Source organism: Misgurnus anguillicaudatus, chromosome 4 (assembly GCF_027580225.2).
Source record: "Misgurnus anguillicaudatus chromosome 4, ASM2758022v2, whole genome shotgun sequence".
Taxonomy (NCBI): domain Eukaryota; kingdom Metazoa; phylum Chordata; class Actinopteri; order Cypriniformes; family Cobitidae; genus Misgurnus; species Misgurnus anguillicaudatus.
Window position 1 is genome coordinate 37,612,805 of NC_073340.2, and position 22,383 is coordinate 37,635,187.

General features: G+C 38.5%; 1 protein-coding gene across 10 annotated transcripts in view; it reads left to right on the forward strand.

The window, feature by feature from the left end:
• ryr2a (ryanodine receptor 2a (cardiac)) overlaps positions 1–22,383 on the forward strand; it is a 91,814-nt gene that overhangs the window by 9,264 nt on the left and 60,167 nt on the right. For 4 of the 10 annotated variants that reach the window (XM_073867279.1, XM_073867281.1, XM_073867280.1 and 1 more), the window contains exons 2-11: positions 9,613–9,732; positions 14,175–14,279; positions 17,664–17,684; positions 18,747–18,761; positions 19,647–19,721; positions 19,799–19,877; positions 19,987–20,099; positions 20,256–20,355; positions 20,634–20,730; positions 21,325–21,399. In XM_073867279.1, coding sequence (XP_073723380.1) covers positions 9,613–9,732; positions 14,175–14,279; positions 17,664–17,684; positions 18,747–18,761; positions 19,647–19,721; positions 19,799–19,877; positions 19,987–20,099; positions 20,256–20,355; positions 20,634–20,730; positions 21,325–21,399 — 800 coding nt within the window. The remainder of the gene's footprint in view (positions 1–9,612; positions 9,733–14,174; positions 14,280–17,663; positions 17,685–18,746; positions 18,762–19,646; positions 19,722–19,798; positions 19,878–19,986; positions 20,100–20,255; positions 20,356–20,633; positions 20,731–21,324; positions 21,400–22,383) is intronic. The other 6 variants (XM_073867283.1, XM_073867286.1, XM_073867284.1 and 3 more) reach the window with 2 other exon arrangements.

Here is a 22,383-nt window from a genome sequence, read left to right on the forward strand (position 1 = left end):
TTTTGCATAATTAAGGGTGTGGCCACTGATGGGTGAACTGCCACTGTTGTCACTAGGTGGGTGTGGTTTCAGCTACCAGCCGACCTCAGCTTCACTCACGTCCCACCTCTATACCCATTTGTGGTTATCCTGAAATCACGTGAGCTTTTTTAAGGCTCTCCAACCGATAATCTTGCGAGCCAACTCAATAAACTTCATGAAAGACAGAACTTTTATAAAGACAAACTTTTGTTTTAGTTTTAATATTAATGCACATCGCTAGACAGGAAGAGACCATAATCAACTTAATATTTTAATGTAACATCCCTAAATGTATCCACCAATATGTAAGAGAGTAATGAAAGTGTTTTTCATAATACACCTTAAAATGTATTTAAAAATATAGAGAGATGCTGGTTTTGTCGATTGTTGATGAATAACAGCTGTGAATGATCACAACGCTCTTAAGCAGCCGCATCAGAGGAAAATAAGTGAACATTGTCCCAACGTGAAGTCCTTACCAGTGCCTGAACCTGAATACACCATAATGATGATTCAACACCTCCAGAGATAATTGAGACGCAGTCTATGTCAGCTGTTGTTTCAAGTTTTTCAACTAATGTGACATTGTAACTTTAGGATTGATGTAATTTATTTAGGGTTTGCATTGTGCACTGTTGGACCAAGGCTTTATATAGACCTTTCTCCGAACTTCCGTATTTATGACCGGAAATACGCAATCGTCGCGGAAATCTACTTCCTCCGCAGTCAAGGCAATGTAAAAAGTTGTATCTGTTCCATTAATTCCCTGTTGATGGTGAAGTTAGACAGAAGTGGATTCAGGCTATCCGGCGAGATTAAGGACCTACTGTAACTTCACCGTAAGAAAGGGGAGCACTTATGTATGCAGCAGACACTTCACTAAAGACGACTCACTGGTCGCCGCTTGCAACCAAATGCTGTCTCTACCCATTTTTCTTGGAACGAGTTCATCCCGACACACAAACATACGATCACAGACATTACCAGACAAATATGTTAACTGATAATGATAGCATTGCTACACGCAAGACGTACACTTGGACAACTATAGGCAGTAATTGAAGGTAATTGGCTTCATTCGAAGCAGACTATAATGTTTTAGTAAGGTAGTCTATATCATCTACTATACATACATTATGTGTAAGTGGACACGCTAATAATGTGTCGTTTTAGTTAACAGTTCAGTAACAGTTAGACTCACTTTCTACTTACCTAGATATTTATGGACAAATTCTTCATGGAAAAAGTATTCCTCCATTAGTCGTGTCACATCAGCAAATGTAATATTTGGCAAATCCGTTGACGAAGTTGTGTAGACTCTTTGATCCATTTTAAACTTGCCCGGGTTTATGTTTTTCTAATGTGTTGACGCTTGACAGGAACTCCGCTTTCACGACGATTACGTATTTCCGGTTACTGTGAAAAAGGTCTATTATCAAAGGTTTAATTTCACTTAAACTAAAATACATATATGATTATTATTATTATTTGTTTCTCTCAATCTTTCTTACATTTCTCCTCATCAGAGAAACCCTTAGGGAACAAAATATTAAAGCAAAGCAAAGCAAGTGTCATTATCACATTAAGACAGTTTGTTAATCATATTCAGAAATATATAAGTCTCTATATCTTGTTTTATTTTATTGTCATTTTTGATGTCTTTATTTCCATTGCTCTCTCTCTCTCTCTCTCTCTCTCTCTCTCTGCAGTGCTCTTATGTAATCTCATTGATTTGTATGAGAATGTTCTAGTACGCTAAATGAACGTAATAGTGGAGAATTTCCTCAGTTTACAGAAATATGATTGATTGATATCCTCAACATCAGATTTCACTACTGCTATTGATCAATGTTTGTGTTATTCATCTGATCAGACTCTTTTCATCTGTCTATCTTTATCTGTGTTTTGTTCTGTTATTTACATGGATTAATAAAGTCAAACAGGATAAGGTGACATACAGTAGTTGAACTTTACTGAGGTAAAACCCTCTCATTGTTGGATTTCAGGATGAATTATTTTAAACTTGCTGAGCATCAGCTGCTAATGCAGACAGCAGCACTAACACGTGTTTGTCTAACCCTACACACACACACACACACACACACACACACACACACAAAATGATCATACATGTACTGTAACTCTTCCAAGTTTTAAAACTATTAAAAGTAAAGTGCAGAAAGGTTTGTGTAGTTCACATCTCTATTCAGTAAGTAGAGGAGGTAAACTATACTAGTCAACATTTGAAGTGGATCAAAAACGTTCATGAAAGTTGTCCTAAGACAAGAACGGGTATTGGGTATTGGTTTTAAGACAACTTTTAAGAAAGGTTTTGATCCATTTCAAATGTTGACTAGTGTAGTTTATTTCTTACAGCCAATCAGTGATGAATGTATTAGGTTACCATGACAACAACTTCACACACACGCACTGCTTCTCTCTCAATTTTAATTCAGTGTGAATGTGGTTTATTGGTACAACATATGCAGAAAATAAAAGTATGCAGTGCAGATTTTAGAAATACTGTTTATAAAAAACTAAACTAAGAACAGAGAGTGTAAAGCTTCAGACTTCATTTCTTTTCTCACACGCTTCTCTCAGTCATGTTTTAAATGATATAATGAGTTAAAACAGTGTAAGATTGTAAAATAAATGTGATTTAATTTGATAAACTGTCCAGCAGAAGCATCAGCATGTTTATACGGTATAGTGCTGCTTGTGAACCCCTCGAGCAGTTCTTTTACCAAACTGTCCACGTAAACTAAATGTGTTTACGCATCTAAACTATGTGTGTGTGTGTGTGTGTGTGTGTGTGTGTGTGTGTGTGTGTGTGTGTGTGTGTGTGTTGTGTAAGAGTGTGGTATAATGATTTTACTCCTACATGTGTTGAGAGAGTGTCAGACTCTTACGTGCTGTATAATCCTAAAATATCCTGTTAGACTCTCAACACTGCTGCTGCCTTCACCTCCTGAACACAACTAACTAACTAACTATAGTGAATATCACTCTCAAGCTATTATGGTATATAGTTACGAGTGACCAGTCATTTTGATATTTTCAGCTTTTTCTTACTTTTCTTTTACCCTTTTTTTTGTTAGGGTTTACCTCTGGACCACAGTAATACCACATTGGTTTCAGTTCATGTTCGTGAGGCTTTTCTGTTTAAATGAAGTCTTTCTCTAGAGTTTATGTACTGAATATCTTCTGTCTTCTCTTTTATAAGCTCTTGTTCTGTCACCAATAAACAAATCACTATCCGTTCAGTATAAATCTTCATGTGTTTTACAGTAGCTGTCTGTCTGTGTTGTGTTACCATCTGTGTGAACATCTTTAGTTCTCCAGACCTGATGGTCAGATGATGTTTGTTTGTGTCTTCACTCATCAATATGAGTTGATTGTATTGGCTGAAGTGATTAGATATGCACATTTTTTAAAATTGTTTTCAGTCATGTGATCAGTGAAGTGAGCTGGAGGGCTTACGTTGGGCTCTTTGTACAGATGCAGTAGAGACGCCGAGACATTTTTTTTTATTTTCAAGCTGTGGATATTTCTATCACCTCTCAACAAAAGATCTTAATACAAACTGCAAGTTTTGGGCACATACAAACTCTGAGAAACTGAACTCTGGTCAGTGTTTCTGTAAGGTGAGGGAGGTGTAAGGTAATATACATGTGTTAACACTGCAGCTCTGTCTTTAAATACATGCTGACACTGTGATGGGTATTTATTTACAAGCATTACTAGACCTAACACACAAAACACACACATACACACACGCACACACAAACACACACTATCTGTCTGTCTTCACTGAGTGATCACAATCACACATGATTGATAGTGTTGTGTGTAGACGTGTGTTTGTGTATTAGTGTGTGATGTTTATTTTCCTTCTCTGTGTATACTAGCGTTTATAAATGTGAACGCTGACCCAAACAGAGATAATAAAACAGGAGTTGTGTGTGTGTAGGTCAGTGTGTTTGCTCTTTGCTGTGACTGTACGGGGAGGTTTGCCATCTGTACAGTTTTGTTGCTTTAGCCACTGACACACACACAAACACAAACAGTGCATATTAATTCACAGACACTCCTATACCAGGGTTTCCCACAGCACTTTGCAGTTTGGGCGGCCCACCTAAGCTGGGAAACCCTACCACCTTAACTAGAGCGTCCAAAAAAATAAAATAAAATAAAATCGCGGCGCAAAAGGCCGTCAAGTGCATCACAGAGAATAGCGTGGACACACTTCACAACATGAGCGGCCGAAATGAAAGGGGTGGTCTGTCACTGTCTGGGGGATAACTAGCCAGTTGATAAAACATCTCGGAGAATAGCGCGTCGGAGAATTAAGTTTTATTTGAGGGTTTTTAAAAATATTTTCATTTTCATCATGACGCGTAGAACCCCCCCCCCCCCCCCTTGATTGCATGCCCTCCTGGCCTGCCCACCCCTACCACCTAACAAATTTTCTGCGGGAAACCCTGTACACAGATACCTATAATGCATTCATTTAGTGAGGTCTATATCTGAGAAACACAAACATTCTTCATCCTCATTGGCTTCGGCAGATTGTGTTGTTGTCATGAATCTGCAGTACAGTGAATCATTCAGACATTTACTCACATTGCTGTCCAGTCAGACACTTGCTGCTTGATTTGTTTGGTAGATCAGGCTCTGTTCTCTGATTGGTTCTTGTTGTGATCAGGTGGATCAGGCTCTGTTCTCTGATTGGGTCTCATTATGATCATATAGATCAGACTCTTTTGATTGGTTCTCATCATGATCAGATAGATAAAGCTCTGTTCTCTGATTGGGTCTCATTATGATCATATAGATCAGACTCTTTTGATTGGTTCTCATCATGATCAGATAGATAAAGCTCTGTTCTCTGATTGGTGTTCAGGTTAGGTGTGTTTGAATCGGCAGGTGGATGACATCAAAGTACTGCAAGAACGATTCAATAGCAGTCTCCTCTTAACGATTTCTTGAATTGCTCTCGTGGTACTTTGATTTCATCTGCCTGACAGTTTTTGCAGCACCGCATGAAGTTCGACCACACCTGTTGTGTTGGTGAGAGATGCATTAGTGATTGTGACATCCAGCCAATGAGATGCGAGCTATGAAATATGATGGATGTGATGGTGCTTTAGTAAGGAAGTGACATCAGCAAACACAAACCCCAGAGAGTTTCAGTAATAATCTTAACCAATTTATTAAAAATGTATTAGAGAACGCTGCTGGTGTATGTGTGTGTTTGTGTGTGTGTTTGTGTGTCTGCTGATGCTGCTGGAGGCAATGGGCATTTGTCTTCTACAATATGACAACAGGCAGATGGAGCTACATAGAATATTAATGAAGACCTCAATCACTATGTGTGTGTGATTCGTGTTGTGTGTGTGTGTGTGTGTGTGTGTGTGTTGTCTGTAGGTTGTCCTGGGCATCATATATATGCTCATATAGAGAGATTATATTTGTGTGTTGTTCTCTGTCTCTGATGGCTGTCATATTTGCTGTCAAAAATGCCATCAGAAGTGTTTGTCTGCCTGTGTGTTAATGTGTGTGTTTTTGTTTGTGTTTGTGTTTGTGTGTGTGTGTGTGTGTGGGTGTGTGTGTGTGTGTGTGTTGTGTGTTGAGTATGGGTTTGGTCTGTCAGTGAGGTAATGGAGCTGTGCTGTTGCATGTGTTGTGTTTCTTCTGCTTCATCTCAATTTTGTTTCATTTCTGTTTGATTACATAACTTGATTAATACATCAGATACACACATCAGATACACACAACATGCATCAGACACAAACAGCAGATACACACAGCAGATACACACAGCAGATACACACAACATGCATCAGATACACACAGCAGATACACACATCAGATACACACAACATGCATCAGACACAAACAGCAGATACACACAGCAGATACACAAGTGTAAATGTAAGTGAGATTTGAGCACTAGGGGAGACTATTAGGGCAAATATTATTATGCATATAAAATTAATAAATGTGATGTCATTTTTAAATGTGAATATCAGATGTGTGATGTAATGAGTAGAAATGTTGTGTATAAAAAATTTTCTGCGAGATTTCTGTTATTATGCAGGCGGTGTTATATTTGATGTACTGTGAGCGGTTTAAAGTGCTTGACCCCAGAGTTATGTATAGAAATATGTATTTGTGAAACATGACACTGTGTGTGTGTGTGTGTGTGTGTGTGTGTGTTTCTGTGTCTGTGTGATGTAAACCATTAAAGGATGTGAATGTATGAGGAGTGCTGCAGTCATTCCATTAGAAGGCCTCCATTATGATGATGTCATGAACATGGTTGCCCCTGACGACACAATCTTTTAAAGATGTGTTTTATTCACAGAGATCAGCTGCATTATACTGTTATTGTGTGTGTGTGTGTTTGGGTTTGACATGGACAGAGAACCCTGACAGATGAAAATGTGTTTCTTTTCATCATTCTGTACACTCAGTTTAAGATGTTGAGCTCTGTCTAGAGACTCATTCATACTTCATATAAGAGTTAACCTTTTAAAGTGTAGTGAGCACCATTGTGTAGTCTTATGAGATCCCTCATTTCAGCCCAAAGTTGTTGTCTGTGTAGAAATTTTTAAGGTTGTATTAGGTTGTATTAATAATATTGTTTTGGAGGGTGATGCGAGTTATGGTTCTCACTGGTTGTGCTGGTTTTTGTGTTGTCATAACACCCACACATCTGTGTTTACAGGATTTTTGTCTGTGTGTTATTCATTAGCACACATACAGTAGTAACACAATAAACCTGGCCTGACTGATCCACACACACAACACACTTAAATAAAAAGTAAATGCCGACACATCTCAGTACTTACAGTAGCCAGGGTTCCCACGGGTCCTTGAAATCCTTGAAAGTTTTTGAATCTGGGAAAAAAATCCACTACTTAAAATCCTCTAACTTAAAATTACTCCCCACATTAAGTCCTTGAATTTGAGGATATTAGACCTGGAAAGTCCTTGAAAAGTCCTTGAATTTAAAGTTAACTAAGGCGTGGGAACCCTTAGTAGCATTTAGTGTAATGTCTTAAAGAAATCATTCATTATGCGTTCGTTGTAACAACTCACAATGTAATAACTGCACAGAATGTAATAAGTAATTCCACCTGACAACAACTATATCATCATAAATTAAATTGCAATCAAACACTTTATTTACCCATGATGATTTACTCACCCTTAAGCAATCTAAGATACAGACTGTATGGCCATCTTCAGATGAGTTATTTTAGTAAATGTCTTTCCTGTCCTCTTCTGACTACCAAAATGCATTCATCCTTCACAGAGGTAATCCACACGGCACCAATGGGTTAATAATGGGTCTTCTGGGGGAAATCAATGTGATTTTGTAAGAAAAATATCCACATTTCAATTTTTATAAACTGTAATAACTATCTTCTTGTAACAGTGCCATCTTGAACTGATCGCTTTAATGATTGGCTCTTGAAGGTGGGACCATTGCACTGAGCTTTGCTTTTTCTCTGTTTACTTTATAGTGATATAACACTGGGATCTGCACGATATGGCCAAAATTTCTATCGCTGATGATATACTTTTGACTTTATAATAATATACTTTGATATAAATCCGATACCAGCATGAATGTTAAAAAAGCCTTGAGATAAGCTGCAAACAATGCCCAGAACGAATGAGTTTGTTTAGAACATCTGAACAAATGAACTTGCCAAGTCTATTAATCCTCCTCCTATAAAACAATATAAATAAACATAAGACTATAAGGCCTGTAATATTAATAAGGTACACCTAAACATCGGTCAAATGCTTGTGATAAAAACTTTATTCACTCACAGTATTGACTTTCACAGTTTTAATCAATTTGTTTTTATAGTAATATGTGGAAAAATATGAATAAATAGCCTAAGTGAACGTGGTTATGTGAAACTTTACTGCTCCTAAACTCATCAACAGATTTTCAGACTTTTGTCTGGATTTCACAGTCAGGGTCACATAATACATTATAAGTGCTTTATTACATGAATAATATATCACATTATGTGTAATAGATCATGAGTTTTACAACATGGCATTGCTATTGACTGACGCAGTGATACAGACAAATGGGCTAAAGATGATATACAGTAATCTCACAACAGTAAACATCAACAGTGATTCTAGTTTGTGTAATCTAATATCTTATCTTTTGGCGTAGTCTTTGTAGTAGAATAAAAAAAGGTGCAAGAAGGTACAGAAGTACACTTTTGTACTCAAAAGTTACATACTGGTAACTGAAAGGTACATATCTCTACCAAAATTGTAGGATCTTTTTAAAAGGTACTGTCTCAATGACTCTGAGAGTGTAGTTATGGTGTAAACTCCTCTATTCTTTATAACATAAAACAATTTTTTAATATATATTTTTATAGTTATCGTTCATAATCTCAACGGCCCTTAATACTCTCAAGATTTTATATCTTCTGTAAGTTGATTCAGGGCTAAAGTGATGTTTGCTGATGCAGGAATACTTCATCTGCTTGCTGTGATGTTGAGAGATGTTTTTTTGTGTCTTCATCAATCATTGTTTCAGATAAATGTGTTTAGCATTGTGTCTGTTTGTTAACTGGTTGTGATCAGTTTCACATCTACAGAAGAATGAAGATGATGATGATGAAGTTAGATGTGAATGATGAGACATACATCACAGATATAATGAATGATCTTCATATATTTTGTTCAGTTACAGATTCAGTCAGTCAGTTTTCAAATGACACCTGCTTGTGTTACTCAGACCGTCTGCAGTAAAGACTCTCTCTGGTTCTCTCTTTGTTTCTCTCTCTTTCTGGATTGGTGTCATGGAGCGCTGCATGTATCTGCAGTGGCATGATGTTTCTCAGTAAATGTATTTATCTGATATCTGTGATGTTGTCATTTGGAGATGTTAGGTGCATGAGATGTTGCGATGTTGAATGCGTCACACCTATAATCTATATCAGCGCTGCTTCATTCTGTCTTAAATCAGACGGGGGAAATGCAGAGGGGTTTCCTAACAGAGGAGGAGTGGAGCACTGCCAGAAGTGATACCCCCGCAATCTCTCTCTCATACACACGCGCACGCTTCACATTCATCATCGTGTGTAGGAGGAAAGATTTAGAAACACTGAATCCTTTTGTCATAAATGTAGCATTATATCTGATCATCAACAGTGTGCTTTCATCAATGTTTGATTTTCTAGAATGATCCAGCAAGAAAATCTAAAATCTCTGCCATCCTTTGCTCAACTTCTTCTACTGTAATATTCACACAGTGTGAAATTATTTTCTTGTCGATCATGACTGTCCTTGGTAACTTATGTGTGCGTGCGTGTGTGTGCGTGTGTGTTATATTGTGTGTGTGTGTGTGTGTGTTATATTGTGTGTTTGTGCGTGCGTGTGTGTGCGTGTGTGTTATATTGTGTGTGTGTGTGTGTGTGTGTGTGTGTGTGTGTACTCCTCTATATAAGTGATGTGTGTTTGTGCGTGCGTGTGTGTGCTTGTGTGTGTGTGTGTGTGTGTGTGTGTTGTACTCATCTATATAAGTGATGTTGTTTGTGTGTTTAGGATGATGAGGTGGTGCTGCAGTGTTCAGCGATGGTCCACAAAGAGCAGCAGAAGCTCTGTCTGGCTGCTGAAGGATTTGGAAACCGACTCTGTTTCCTTGAGTCCACCTCCAACTCAAAGGTACTCATCAACAGTTTCACATCACCTGTTTCACAACACCTGTCTCACATCAACAGTCTCACAACACCTCTCACATCATCAGTTTCACAACATCTGTCTCACATCAACAGTCTCACAACACCTGTCTCACATCAACAGTCTCACAACACCTGTCTCACATCAACAGTCTCACAACACTTGTCTCACATCAACAGTTTCACATCACCTGTCTCACATCAACAGTCTCACAACACCTGTCTCACATCAACAGTCTCACAACACTTGTCTCACATCAACAGTTTCACATCACCTGTCTCACATCAACAGTCTCACAACACCTGTCTCACATCAACAGTCTCACAACACTTGTCTCACATCAACAGTTTCACATCACCTGTCTCACATCAACAGTCTCACAACACCTGTCTCACATCAACAGTCTCACAACACTTGTCTCACATCAACAGTTTCACATCACCTGTCTCACATCAACAGTCTCACAACACCTGTCTCACATCAACAGTCTCACAACACTTGTCTCACATCAACAGTTTCACATCACCTGTCTCACATCAACAGTCTCACAACACCTGTCTCACATCAACAGTCTCACAACACTTGTCTCACATCAACAGTCTCACAACACCTGTCTCACATCAACAGTCTCACAACACCTGTCTCACATCAACAGTCTCACAACACCTGTCTCACATCAACAGTCTCACAACACTTGTCTCACATCAACAGTTTCACATCACCTGTTTCACAACACCTGTCTCACATCAACAGTCTCACAACACCTCTCACATCATCAGTTTCACAACATCTGTCTCACATCAACAGTCTCACAACACCTGTCTCACATCAACAGTCTCACAACACCTGTCTCACATCAACAGTCTCACAACACTTGTCTCACATCAACAGTTTCACATCACCTGTCTCACATCAACAGTCTCACAACACCTGTCTCACATCAACAGTCTCACAACACTTGTCTCACATCAACAGTTTCACATCACCTGTCTCACATCAACAGTCTCACAACACCTGTCTCACATCAACAGTCTCACAACACTTGTCTCACATCAACAGTTTCACATCACCTGTCTCACATCAACAGTCTCACAACACCTGTCTCACATCAACAGTCTCACAACACTTGTCTCACATCAACAGTTTCACATCACCTGTCTCACATCAACAGTCTCACAACACCTGTCTCACATCAACAGTCTCACAACACTTGTCTCACATCAACAGTTTCACATCACCTGTCTCACATCAACAGTCTCACAACACCTGTCTCACATCAACAGTCTCACAACACTTGTCTCACATCAACAGTCTCACAACACCTGTCTCACATCAACAGTCTCACAACACCTGTCTCACATCAACAGTCTCACAACACCTGTCTCACATCAACAGTCTCACAACACTTGTCTCACATCAACAGTTTCACATCACCTGTCTCACATCAACAGTCTCACAACACCTGTCTCACATCAACAGTCTCACAACACCTCTCACATCAACAGTCTCACAACACCTGTCTCACATCAACAGTCTCACAACACTTGTCTCACATCAACAGTTTCACATCACCTGTCTCACATCAACAGTCTCACAACACCTGTCTCACATCAACAGTCTCACAACACCTGTCTCACATCAACAGTCTCACAACACCTGTCTCACATCAACAGTCTCACAACACCTGTCTCACATCAACAGTCTCACAACACCTGTCTCACATCAACAGTCTCACAACACTTGTCTCACATCAACAGTCTCACAACACCTCTCGCATCAACAGTCTCACAACACCTGTCTCACATCAACAGTCTCACAACACCTGTCTCACATCAACAGTCTCACAACACCTGTCTCACATCAACAGTCTCACAACACTTGTCTCACATCAACAGTCTCACAACACCTCTCGCATCAACAGTCTCACAACACCTGTCTCACATCAACAGTCTCACAACACCTGTCTCACATCAACAGTCTCACAACACTTGTCTCACATCAACAGTCTCACAACACCTCTCGCATCAACAGTCTCACAACACCTGTCTCACATCAACAGTCTCACAACACCTCTCACATCAACAGTCTCACAACACCTGTCTCACATCAACAGTCTCACAACACTTGTCTCACATCAACAGTCTCACAACACCTCTCGCATCAACAGTCTCACAACACCTGTCTCACATCAACAGTCTCACAACACCTGTCTCACATCAACAGTCTCACAACACTTGTCTCACATCAACAGTCTCACAACACCTCTCGCATCAACAGTCTCACAACACCTGTCTCACATCAACAGTCTCACAACACCTCTCACATCAACAGTCTCACAACATCTGTCTCACATCAACAGTCTCACAACACCTGTCTCACATCAACAGTCTCACAACACCTGTCTCACATCAACAGTCTCACAACACTTGTCTCACATCAACAGTCTCACAACACCTCTCGCATCAACAGTCTCACAACACCTGTCTCACATCAACAGTCTCACAACACCTCTCACATCAACAGTCTCACAACACCTGTCTCACATCAACAGTCTCACAACACTTGTCTCACATCAACAGTCTCACAACACCTCTCGCATCAACAGTCTCACAACACCTGTCTCACATCAACAGTCTCACAACACCTCTCACATCAACAGTCTCACAACACCTCTCGCATCAACAGTCTCACAACACCTGTCTCACATCAACAGTCTCACAACACCTCTCACATCAACAGTCTCACAACACTTGTCTCACATCAACAGTCTCACAACACCTCTCGCATCAACAGTCTCACAACACCTGTCTCACATCAACAGTCTCACAACACCTGTCTCACATCAACAGTCTCACAACACTTGTCTCACATCAACAGTCTCACAACACCTCTCGCATCAACAGTCTCACAACACCTGTCTCACATCAACAGTCTCACAACACCTCTCACATCAACAGTCTCACAACACCTGTCTCACATCAACAGTCTCACAACACTTGTCTCACATCAACAGTCTCACAACACCTCTCGCATCAACAGTCTCACAACACCTGTCTCACATCAACAGTCTCACAACACCTGTCTCACATCAACAGTCTCACAACACTTGTCTCACATCAACAGTCTCACAACACCTCTCGCATCAACAGTCTCACAACACCTCTCACATCAACAGTCTCACAACATCTGTCTCACATCAACAGTCTCACAACACCTGTCTCACATCAACAGTCTCACAACACCTGTCTCACATCAACAGTCTCACAACACTTGTCTCACATCAACAGTCTCACAACACCTCTCGCATCAACAGTCTCACAACACCTGTCTCACATCAACAGTCTCACAACACCTCTCACATCAACAGTCTCACAACACCTGTCTCACATCAACAGTCTCACAACACTTGTCTCACATCAACAGTCTCACAACACCTCTCGCATCAACAGTCTCACAACACCTGTCTCACATCAACAGTCTCACAACACCTCTCACATCAACAGTCTCACAACACCTGTCTCACATCAACAGTCTCACAACACTTGTCTCACATCAACAGTCTCACAACACCTCTCGCATCAACAGTCTCACAACACCTGTCTCACATCAACAGTCTCACAACACCTCTCACATCAACAGTCTCACAACACCTGTCTCACATCAACAGTCTCACAACACCTGTCTCACATCAACAGTCTCACAACACCTGTCTCACATCACCTGTCTCACATAATCTGTCTCACATAATCTGTCTCACATGATCTGTTTCACAACATCCGTCTCACATAATCTGTCTCACATCAACAGTCTGTTCTCTGCTGGTGTAGCTGTAATAAAGTGAGTTCTGTGATGAAATGAAACTGAATCCTTAAGAGCGTTTATTTTATTACACAAATGACACTCACACACAAGATGATGAATGTTAGTTTTAGATAAATGAATGATCCAAATAAACATTCAATAACAGTTCCACATACATATGATCAATATGGATAGAAATTAATACAATGTTGGACAACAAGTGAGACACTGAGTGAGTTTAAATCTGCACATGAAACCTCACATGCGTCTCAATTTAGCAAGTGAGAGATTTGATTGATTCTTCAATATAAAGACTGTTGTGGGTGAGAATAATTTAATGATGATTCTCAGTAAGACACTTAATAATGTCTGTGAGAGAGAGAGAATGTAATTGTGTCTGACTGCTCAGGCCTAAACTGATGAATGATCTCTCTTTCTCTCTGTTTTCTAATGGTACACCTCTTTTATCAGACTGATAATATTTCTCTTGGACATTATTCCTGATTATTGTACATGTACTCTACTGTAGGCACATATGAGATTTGATATGTTTTATTTATTTGTGTTTGAATTTCCATCTTTTAATTATCAGTGCAGATCTTTAAATGTTTGTTGTGTTTTTCCAGAATGTTCCTCCGGATCTCTCTATATGTACCTTTGTGTTGGAGCAGTCGCTGTCTGTACGAGCGCTACAGGAGATGCTGGCCAACACAGAGGAACGAGCTGAAGGGGTGAGTCTACGCCATTTACAAAAACATCTTCACAACATTCATCTAAAATATATTTCAATATTGGGGTAGAAGAAAAAGCTGGGTGTGAGTCTTATAAACTCTTGTAAGGGTCAAAGTGTGAATATGTTTCTCATTGGAAAATGAAAAAGAGTTTAATTTCTGTGTCAAAACGAACAGCGAAATGAACCAAACATGTCAACGAAACGAACATGTCAACTTATCAATTTAAAATCACTGATTCACCGCTGCATTTGGTACCTAAACATACTGCTAAAACACACAGAAAAGAGCACAAATCCACAGCTGTCATTGAGGCTTTTGGCGATTATGTAATTAATTCACCTGCGATTGTACCTGCAGACAATATCAGTGTTAGATTCAGATAGTGAACACTGGGTAGGTACCCTCTGAAGTGTGCTGACATTAAAACACATCATAAATCTGACAGTAAAATAAAAGGTTTGCCGTCAGAATCTGTTGTCATTATGGTTTATTTCCCTCAGTTATCATCGAAACAAAGATTTGATCAAACTTATGTCTACATGAGGGACTTTACATGAGTATGGTACTTTACTGTCCCACAACTTTATATGCATTAGAGGCGCAAAACTTCATTCAGTTCTGTTCAATTTCTACATTATGTTTTAATTTAATGTTATGTAACAAAATAAACTCAAACAAATCTGGGTTTTTGACTGTACAGTAATTAAATATTTGTTGCAAAAATGGCAAATCTCATTGAAAATAAAAGTAAAATTAAATCTGCTGGTGATTTTTTTAAGAAAGAAAAAAAAGGGATTTTAGTGTGTCTGATGGTTTCATCTGGAAACTTCTCTGTTTTCTGGATCAATTCTAGAATTCATGTTTAATTCACAGGAATAGATTCATACAAAACCCTGAATTATAAGTACTATGAATTGTGTGTGTGTGTGTGTGCATGCGTGTGTGTGTTTGTGTGTGTATGTGTGTGTGAAAGAGAGAGAGATCCTGCTGATGTAGACGTGTCTGTCTGTGTGTGAATAGTCGTCCCATGTGCAGGATGAAAATGGAAGATCAGAAAGACTCGTTGGTTTTAATTGTCTCCCAGTCACACTTTACGATGCCTGTTCTCTATCAGGTCCAGTTGGCATAATCACATTTACACATTTACAGGTGTATGGAGGATGTGATGGAAATGACATTAATAGAACTCAATTAATAGAGAGAGAGAGAGAGAGAGAGAGAGAGAGAGAGAGAGAGAGATTCCCCTTTGTTCAGCAGGGTTGGGCAAACTGCACCAAAACACCCACATCACACAGTGACACACACACAGTGACACACACACACACACACACACACACTCAGTATGTTGTAGTTCTCTGTTATATAAGAGATGAGCGGCTCTATTTATCCATGTTACATCACAAGTGTTATAAGAATATTTGAACAGCAAAACTTCATTCAAAGTCATCATTCACACATTCTCATGTTGTTTTGCGCTGAAGATCACAGATGAAGATGATGTTCAGTAAATCTTCAGCAGAGATCGTGGAGAGACTTTCAGTCTGATTTAAACTACTGTACATACTGTTGAGTTCATTCATTAACACAGCTAACATGAGCTAACTATCTACATACTAATACAACTATTCTTAATTTATTCATGTTAGTTTATTGTCCATTAACTAATGTTTTAGTAAGTGTTGATAACTAATATTAACAAATGGATTGTTATTGTAAAGTACATCACCTGTGTCAATATTAATGAGATGAATGAGATGTCTGTGATTTAAGGTCTGATGTAGATGTTTGGTCATTTTAGCTTCATGTTTTAATGCTTTAATAATTCATTTGAAATACTTTGATCACATAATGGAAACAAATGTTTCATGTTTTATGATCTCAGTATTTGAAGAATTAAACATCAACGTTTTATTCATTCACGAGCAGAAGGTGAACTTTGACCTCTGAAAATGTGTGTGTGTGTGAACATCAACACAGCTATATTACAAATACTTTATAAAAACATGTCATATTTCATCTCAAAAGTAAAAGTAGTTATGAAAATAGGGCCAATTTTCACTATTAATAACTAATTGTTTATTAGCATGTCAATTACTGGGATATTACAGTTTTTACTAATTGCTTACACACGTTTTCAAAACGAAGTCTTCTTTTTTCAAAACTCGACACACAATTCTCAAAACTGCACACACAAAATGCAAAGTAGCTCACATCTCCTTCAAAATGCAACACTGCATTCAAAATAGCACAAACACATGTCAGAATCAAGCATTTGCATCAAAACACTTCTTTCATAATTACACATTTTTGGATATATCATGTAAACAGTGCTGTTCAAATCTAAAGCTCTTTAGTCTTTCATGTGCTTATATCTACATTTCAATACAATGTTCTACAGTGAAAGTAATCTGCCGAGAGGGGTAACAAGTACACCGGAAACACCAATACAATGTAGAAACAGAACATATTTATTAGTCCAAACATTACTGTAGTATACATTAGCATATAAACATGTAAACCAAAAGTATATTCTTTACGGTCCAGGAATTGGCAGGGGGGTGGGGTGCAGATTGCCAAAACAGGTTATCTGACCTTTGACCTATTTATAGGCCTATCTATACTACTGTAAAGTAAAGCAGTGATTGGTTAGTGATCAGTTAAGCATTTATTGTTTGCACATGTGAGGAATGTGTCTGTGTGACCTGGTGAATAAGTGTAGCATTTTGATTGGTTGTGTTTGGAAAAGGAAAGCAAGTGATCTTTGTGTTTTAGGTAGAGAATTGTGTGTAGTGTTTTGAAAAAAGTGTTTTATGCAATTGAAAACTGAGTTAAATAGCTTATGCTTTTGAAGATTTGGCATGTAGTTTTGCACTTTGAGTGAGAGCTTTCAAAAATCGTGTGACACGAAAAGATTTTGTGTGTAAGCAATCGTAAAAAACTGTAACAGATATTAGAAACTTACAAAGCACATGTGGATGTTTATTCTGCATCCCCTAATCTTTACCCAATAAACTTAACAACTACCTTATAAAGCACTAATTAGTAGTTAATAGTGAGAACTGGACCATAAACTAAATTGTGACCAAAAATATATTATTTCACTTAAAATCCCAAATGTGTTATTTATCACAAAAGTTTAGCCTCCCATGAATTCTGATTACAGTAATACAAGAAACCTTCCTGTTTTAAATACATTTTCACACAGTACAGTTAAAACGTCTTTATGAGACATCTACATGTAAGAGAAACTGTAAAGTAAAAGATTGTAGCGTCTCCATCTGCTCGGACTGAAGGAGTCTGATGTTGATGTCTGATTACAACAATCATGATGTTTCATTCTGTCATTCTGCTGTTCTTTCCTTTCTGCCTCCATTACAACAGCATATAGACATGGAGAGATGGGTACGTGTACACACACACGCGCACACACACACACACACAAGCATGCACACACACACACACACACACACATACACTGTCCATCTGATTTTATAATTTGTGCATCCCATGCTTTCAATATCATCTGATCTGAGATCAGCATATCAGTCTAAACGATTACTACTGTAACTTACATGATTGCCATGAATCCTCTGTTGTGTTGATGTTGTCATGTGTGTTTATTCAGGATCTCTTCTCCCTCTAAATTTAGTTGAAAGATGAAGATGTGTAATTGTGGTTTTAAGATGACAATATCACGTCTGTGATATAAACTTTGTATATGAACTGATCTGTATTCAGCATAGTGTACACAGAATAATAATACATATGATTGTAAAACAGTTTGCTATACAGTCAAATGTTTAAGTCATAAAATGGGCATTGATATATTTGATTTATTTTTATTTAAAAGGTTTTGCAGTTAGATAAAGATCAGCTGTTCATTCATGTATTACAGGATTCAACTCTTCTGCTTTGAATATAAAAACTATAAAGACATTCATGGATCTCCTCTGAGATAATGTCAATATTTCAGCACTTAACAAATAATGAATTCACAAATACTTACTGTATGATTGAGAGAAACCCACAAACTGTTATGTGAAGCAGTCTGATTATGTGTTGAGATGTGTGTTGATCAATCACTGGTTATTGCTTATTCACCTGACGCGTGTGTGTGCGTGCGTGCATGCGTGCGTGTGTGTGTGTGTGTGTGTGCGTGCGTGCGTGCGTGTGTGTGTGTGTGTGTGTGTGTGTGTGTGCGCGTGTCAGCTGCATCTGTCTCCGTCAGTTATTCAACAGAACACATACACAACACAAGATATGCATGTAGTATGTTGAGGTAAAATGACCTCCTCACATTAAGATCAGGTGGTGTACAGAAGAATAAACACTGCATCCGGTGAAGAGTTTTGTTCAGTTCAGTATGAATGAGCTGCAGATGTTTGATTTGATGTGAATCAGGGAGTTTAACTGGATGTCTTGTTGTGATATTAACAGTGTGTTTTTTCCTCTCATGGGCCACAGAAATTCATGATGAAGGTAGGGGATGATGCTGTATGTGTGTATATCGTGTGTGTGTGTGTTCTCGTCCTACAGCAGAACTGCACCTATAATCTGATTCACAAGCATGAGATGAGATGAGATGAGCTCTTAATGTGAAACGTTCAGTTTTTTATGCAGTTTTGTTAGATCACATTCCATCAGAACTTGAGTTATAGTTACACAAACATACTGTGAAAGACCCCAGGTGTCTGTAAAGTGTGTGAATCAGGACTGATTTTAAATCTGATGTGCACACTTGTTTATGTTTATGTTTATGTTTATGTTTATATAATGTTGTTGAGTTATAGGCTTATATAACAGTGTGTGTTTTGTTAGGCTGTTCAAAGTGTGTGTTTAAAGTAGTTGTGTGACTCTGGTGAAAATGACCTAAGAAAAAAATCAAGTTTTTAGGCAAAAACATCGCATTTAAGTTAAATTTGTGCAAACAAACAAATAAATCTGCCAATAGAGTAAGAAAAAAACCTTGAAATAAAAACACTTAATTCAAGAAGAATGTTCATAAGGCATTGGCAGATTTATTTGCTTGTTTTAAATACAAATTCACAAAAATGTTATATTCTTGTCTAAAAAATATCTTAGGTCATTTTGCTCATCAAGAATATATATCTTAATTTAAGAAGATATTTGTACTGAAAATAAGACAAAAGTACTAAGTAAAAGTCATTTTTTATATTGAATGTGTCATTTTAGTCAGGTTAAATATTTCAAAGCCTCATAATAACATGATCACACACACACACACACACACACACACACACACACACACACACACACACACACACGCACGCACCTCGCTGACCTCACTGTTGAAGTTGTGTGTGTTGAATGCTCTTTTTTGTTGTGTTGTGTGTTGTGTTTCAGACGGCTCAGGGTGGAGGTCATCGCACACTGTTGTATGGTCATGCTGTTTTACTGCGACACTCTTACAGTGGGATGGTGAGTGTGTATTTAGTTGTGTATCTCATCTGTGTGTGTGTGTGTGTGTGATTGATGTGTTGTGTTTTTCTCTTCAGTATCTGTGCTGTCTATCGACGGCTCGCTCTTCTACAGATAAATTGGCGTTTGATGTGGGGCTTCAGGAAGACACCACAGGTGATGAACTCTCAACCTGTTTCCACTTCATTAAGTTATTTATGTGTGACTCAGAGAAATAAAGAAAATGAAGGCGGTTTTCATCTAATGTGTGTGTTTCTTTGTGCAGGTGAGGCCTGTTGGTGGACCATACATCCAGCATCCAAACAGAGATCAGAAGGAGAGAAAGTGAGAGTCGGTGATGATCTCATTCTGGTCAGTGTCTCATCTGAACGCTATCTGGTGAGTTCTTTTACTCAAATTAAATCAGAAATCTTCAGGATTTTTGGATATGTGTGCAGACAGAGAGACATTCAGTGATGTTCTGCTGGAGTGATGAAGACAATCAGTCTTTAAAGGGTTAAGGTTTATCTCTTCTCTTTTCTCTCTGTGTTTCAGCATTTGTCGTATGGTAATGGAAGTTTGCATGTGGATGCAGCTTTCCAGCAAACCCTGTGGAGTGTAGCACCAATCTGCTCGGGGAGTGAAGTGGCTCAGGGTCAGTGTGATGTGTGTGTTTGATTGTGTGTGTAATAACCACTGAACTCTTTAAGTGAAAGCTGTAGTGGTTTTTACAGTAAACGTGTGGTCAGTAGTCACTACCACAAACACATAAACATTCTTGACCAAAACCACATACTTAAGACTGAGTGAGATCAAACACATTTATTTAAGAATCTGACCTTTGAAGAATCCATGCAGGTAACCCAATAAACTGAAACTAGGGCAGGGCATTTACACATCAGATGACCTGATGATGATGATGATGTGTTTCAGGCTTTCTGATTGGTGGAGATGTTCTCCGGCTGCTTCACGGTCACATGGACGAATGTTTGACGGTTCCGTCAGGAGAACACGGAGAAGAACAGCGCAGGTCAGGTTTCAGAGATGCCCGCTGACACCTACACAGAAATTATTACAGAAATAAATGAATGTTTTTCAGTATTTCTGTATTCTGCAGGGTTCCCATGATTTCTGGAATATCATGGAATTTTTAAAGGTCTTTTCCAGACATTAAAGTCAGGGAATTTCAGGAATTTTTGTTAGTTGCTTTAATTTATAGTTTCCATTTATCAAAATGCAAGTTGCTTGTTAACTTGTGACATAATGAATACAATTTCTTGGCTTAGTGGGTAGCACTGTTGCCTCACAGGTCCTCGGTTCAAGCCCCGGCTAGGTCAGGTGGCCTTTCTGTGTGGAGTTTGCATGTTATCTCTGTGTCAGCATGAATTTACTCCGTTTCCTCCCACAGGCCAAAAACATGCAAGTTAGGCAAATTTGAGATGCCAAATTGTCCCTCCCCCAACTTGTGTATGGATTAAATGCTGGAATGGCGTAAAGAAATAAAGGAAGAAGAATACAATTTCTGGGTCCAAGCCAGAACACGGCCCCTACATTATCCAGTAGATGAATAACCCAGATTAATGTAAAGACACTTTTATTGAATTGACTTTGTGTTGTTTTTCAGGACAGTACATTATGAGGGCGGGGCCGTGTCGATTCACGCCAGATCTCTGTGGAGATTGGAGACACTGCGAGTGGCGTAAGTCACTTCTTACTATTTACTCATATACATATACATACAGTTCAGCATTAAATCAGACTCTGTTCACTTGATAATCAGACATAATTGTTGATTTATTACGATCAAATGATTGTAGTAGATAGCACGTGGTGTCATTTGACTGAAAATGCTGCACAGAGATGTCAACTCGGAAAACTCGTCTTAACTCTTTCCCCGCCAGTGTGTTTTTTTTAAAGTTGCCAGCCAGCACCAACATTTTTATTTTTACAAAAATGTAATGCCTTCCAAAAAATGTTCTTCTTTAAATATATAAACATACAATATTTGAAATGAAAGAACAGACCCTCTGCTTTCATTTGTTCTCTTTATATCACCTCTCAAATATGGGTAAGTTTCTTCAAAAATAAAAAATTTTGAGTAAAAAGCTAAACAAATTTTTAGTAGTTTTGTAACAGACTGTTGTTAGAGATCAGATTCAAAGTGATGATTAAAACATACACAGAGTTTTTACTGTTTTTGGATCAGTGGATGATTTAGTGTTTTATAAGTTGTATGAGAGCGCCACTTAGTGGATAATAGTTGAAATATGCATTGCTGAACTGAACTGACGTAAAAAAAAAGGAAAGCGTTTTTCTTAATTGACGAGATAACTCATTAATGGTGAGGAAAAAGTTAAAGGGACTTTAGATAAAGATAGTTTTTTTACTGAACACAAAATGCACCAACCTTTTAAAGTTTCTTCATGTTCTGATATAGACCACACTGACCCTGATCTTAAACACAAGCGTATGTAGGACGACGAGCAGGTAAACTGGGATGCAAGCAGCGTCTGATGACTTCTAGAAGTTTCTCTGCAGTAACGCCCTCATGTCCTGCACTGAATTACAGCTATAACTGATCCAGAATCAGTGCTCCAAATATGACTTCACTTTACTATCTTCACAAAGTCACAGCCTTTTAACAGTACAGCTAGTTAATGATTATGGCGGGAGATGAACATTC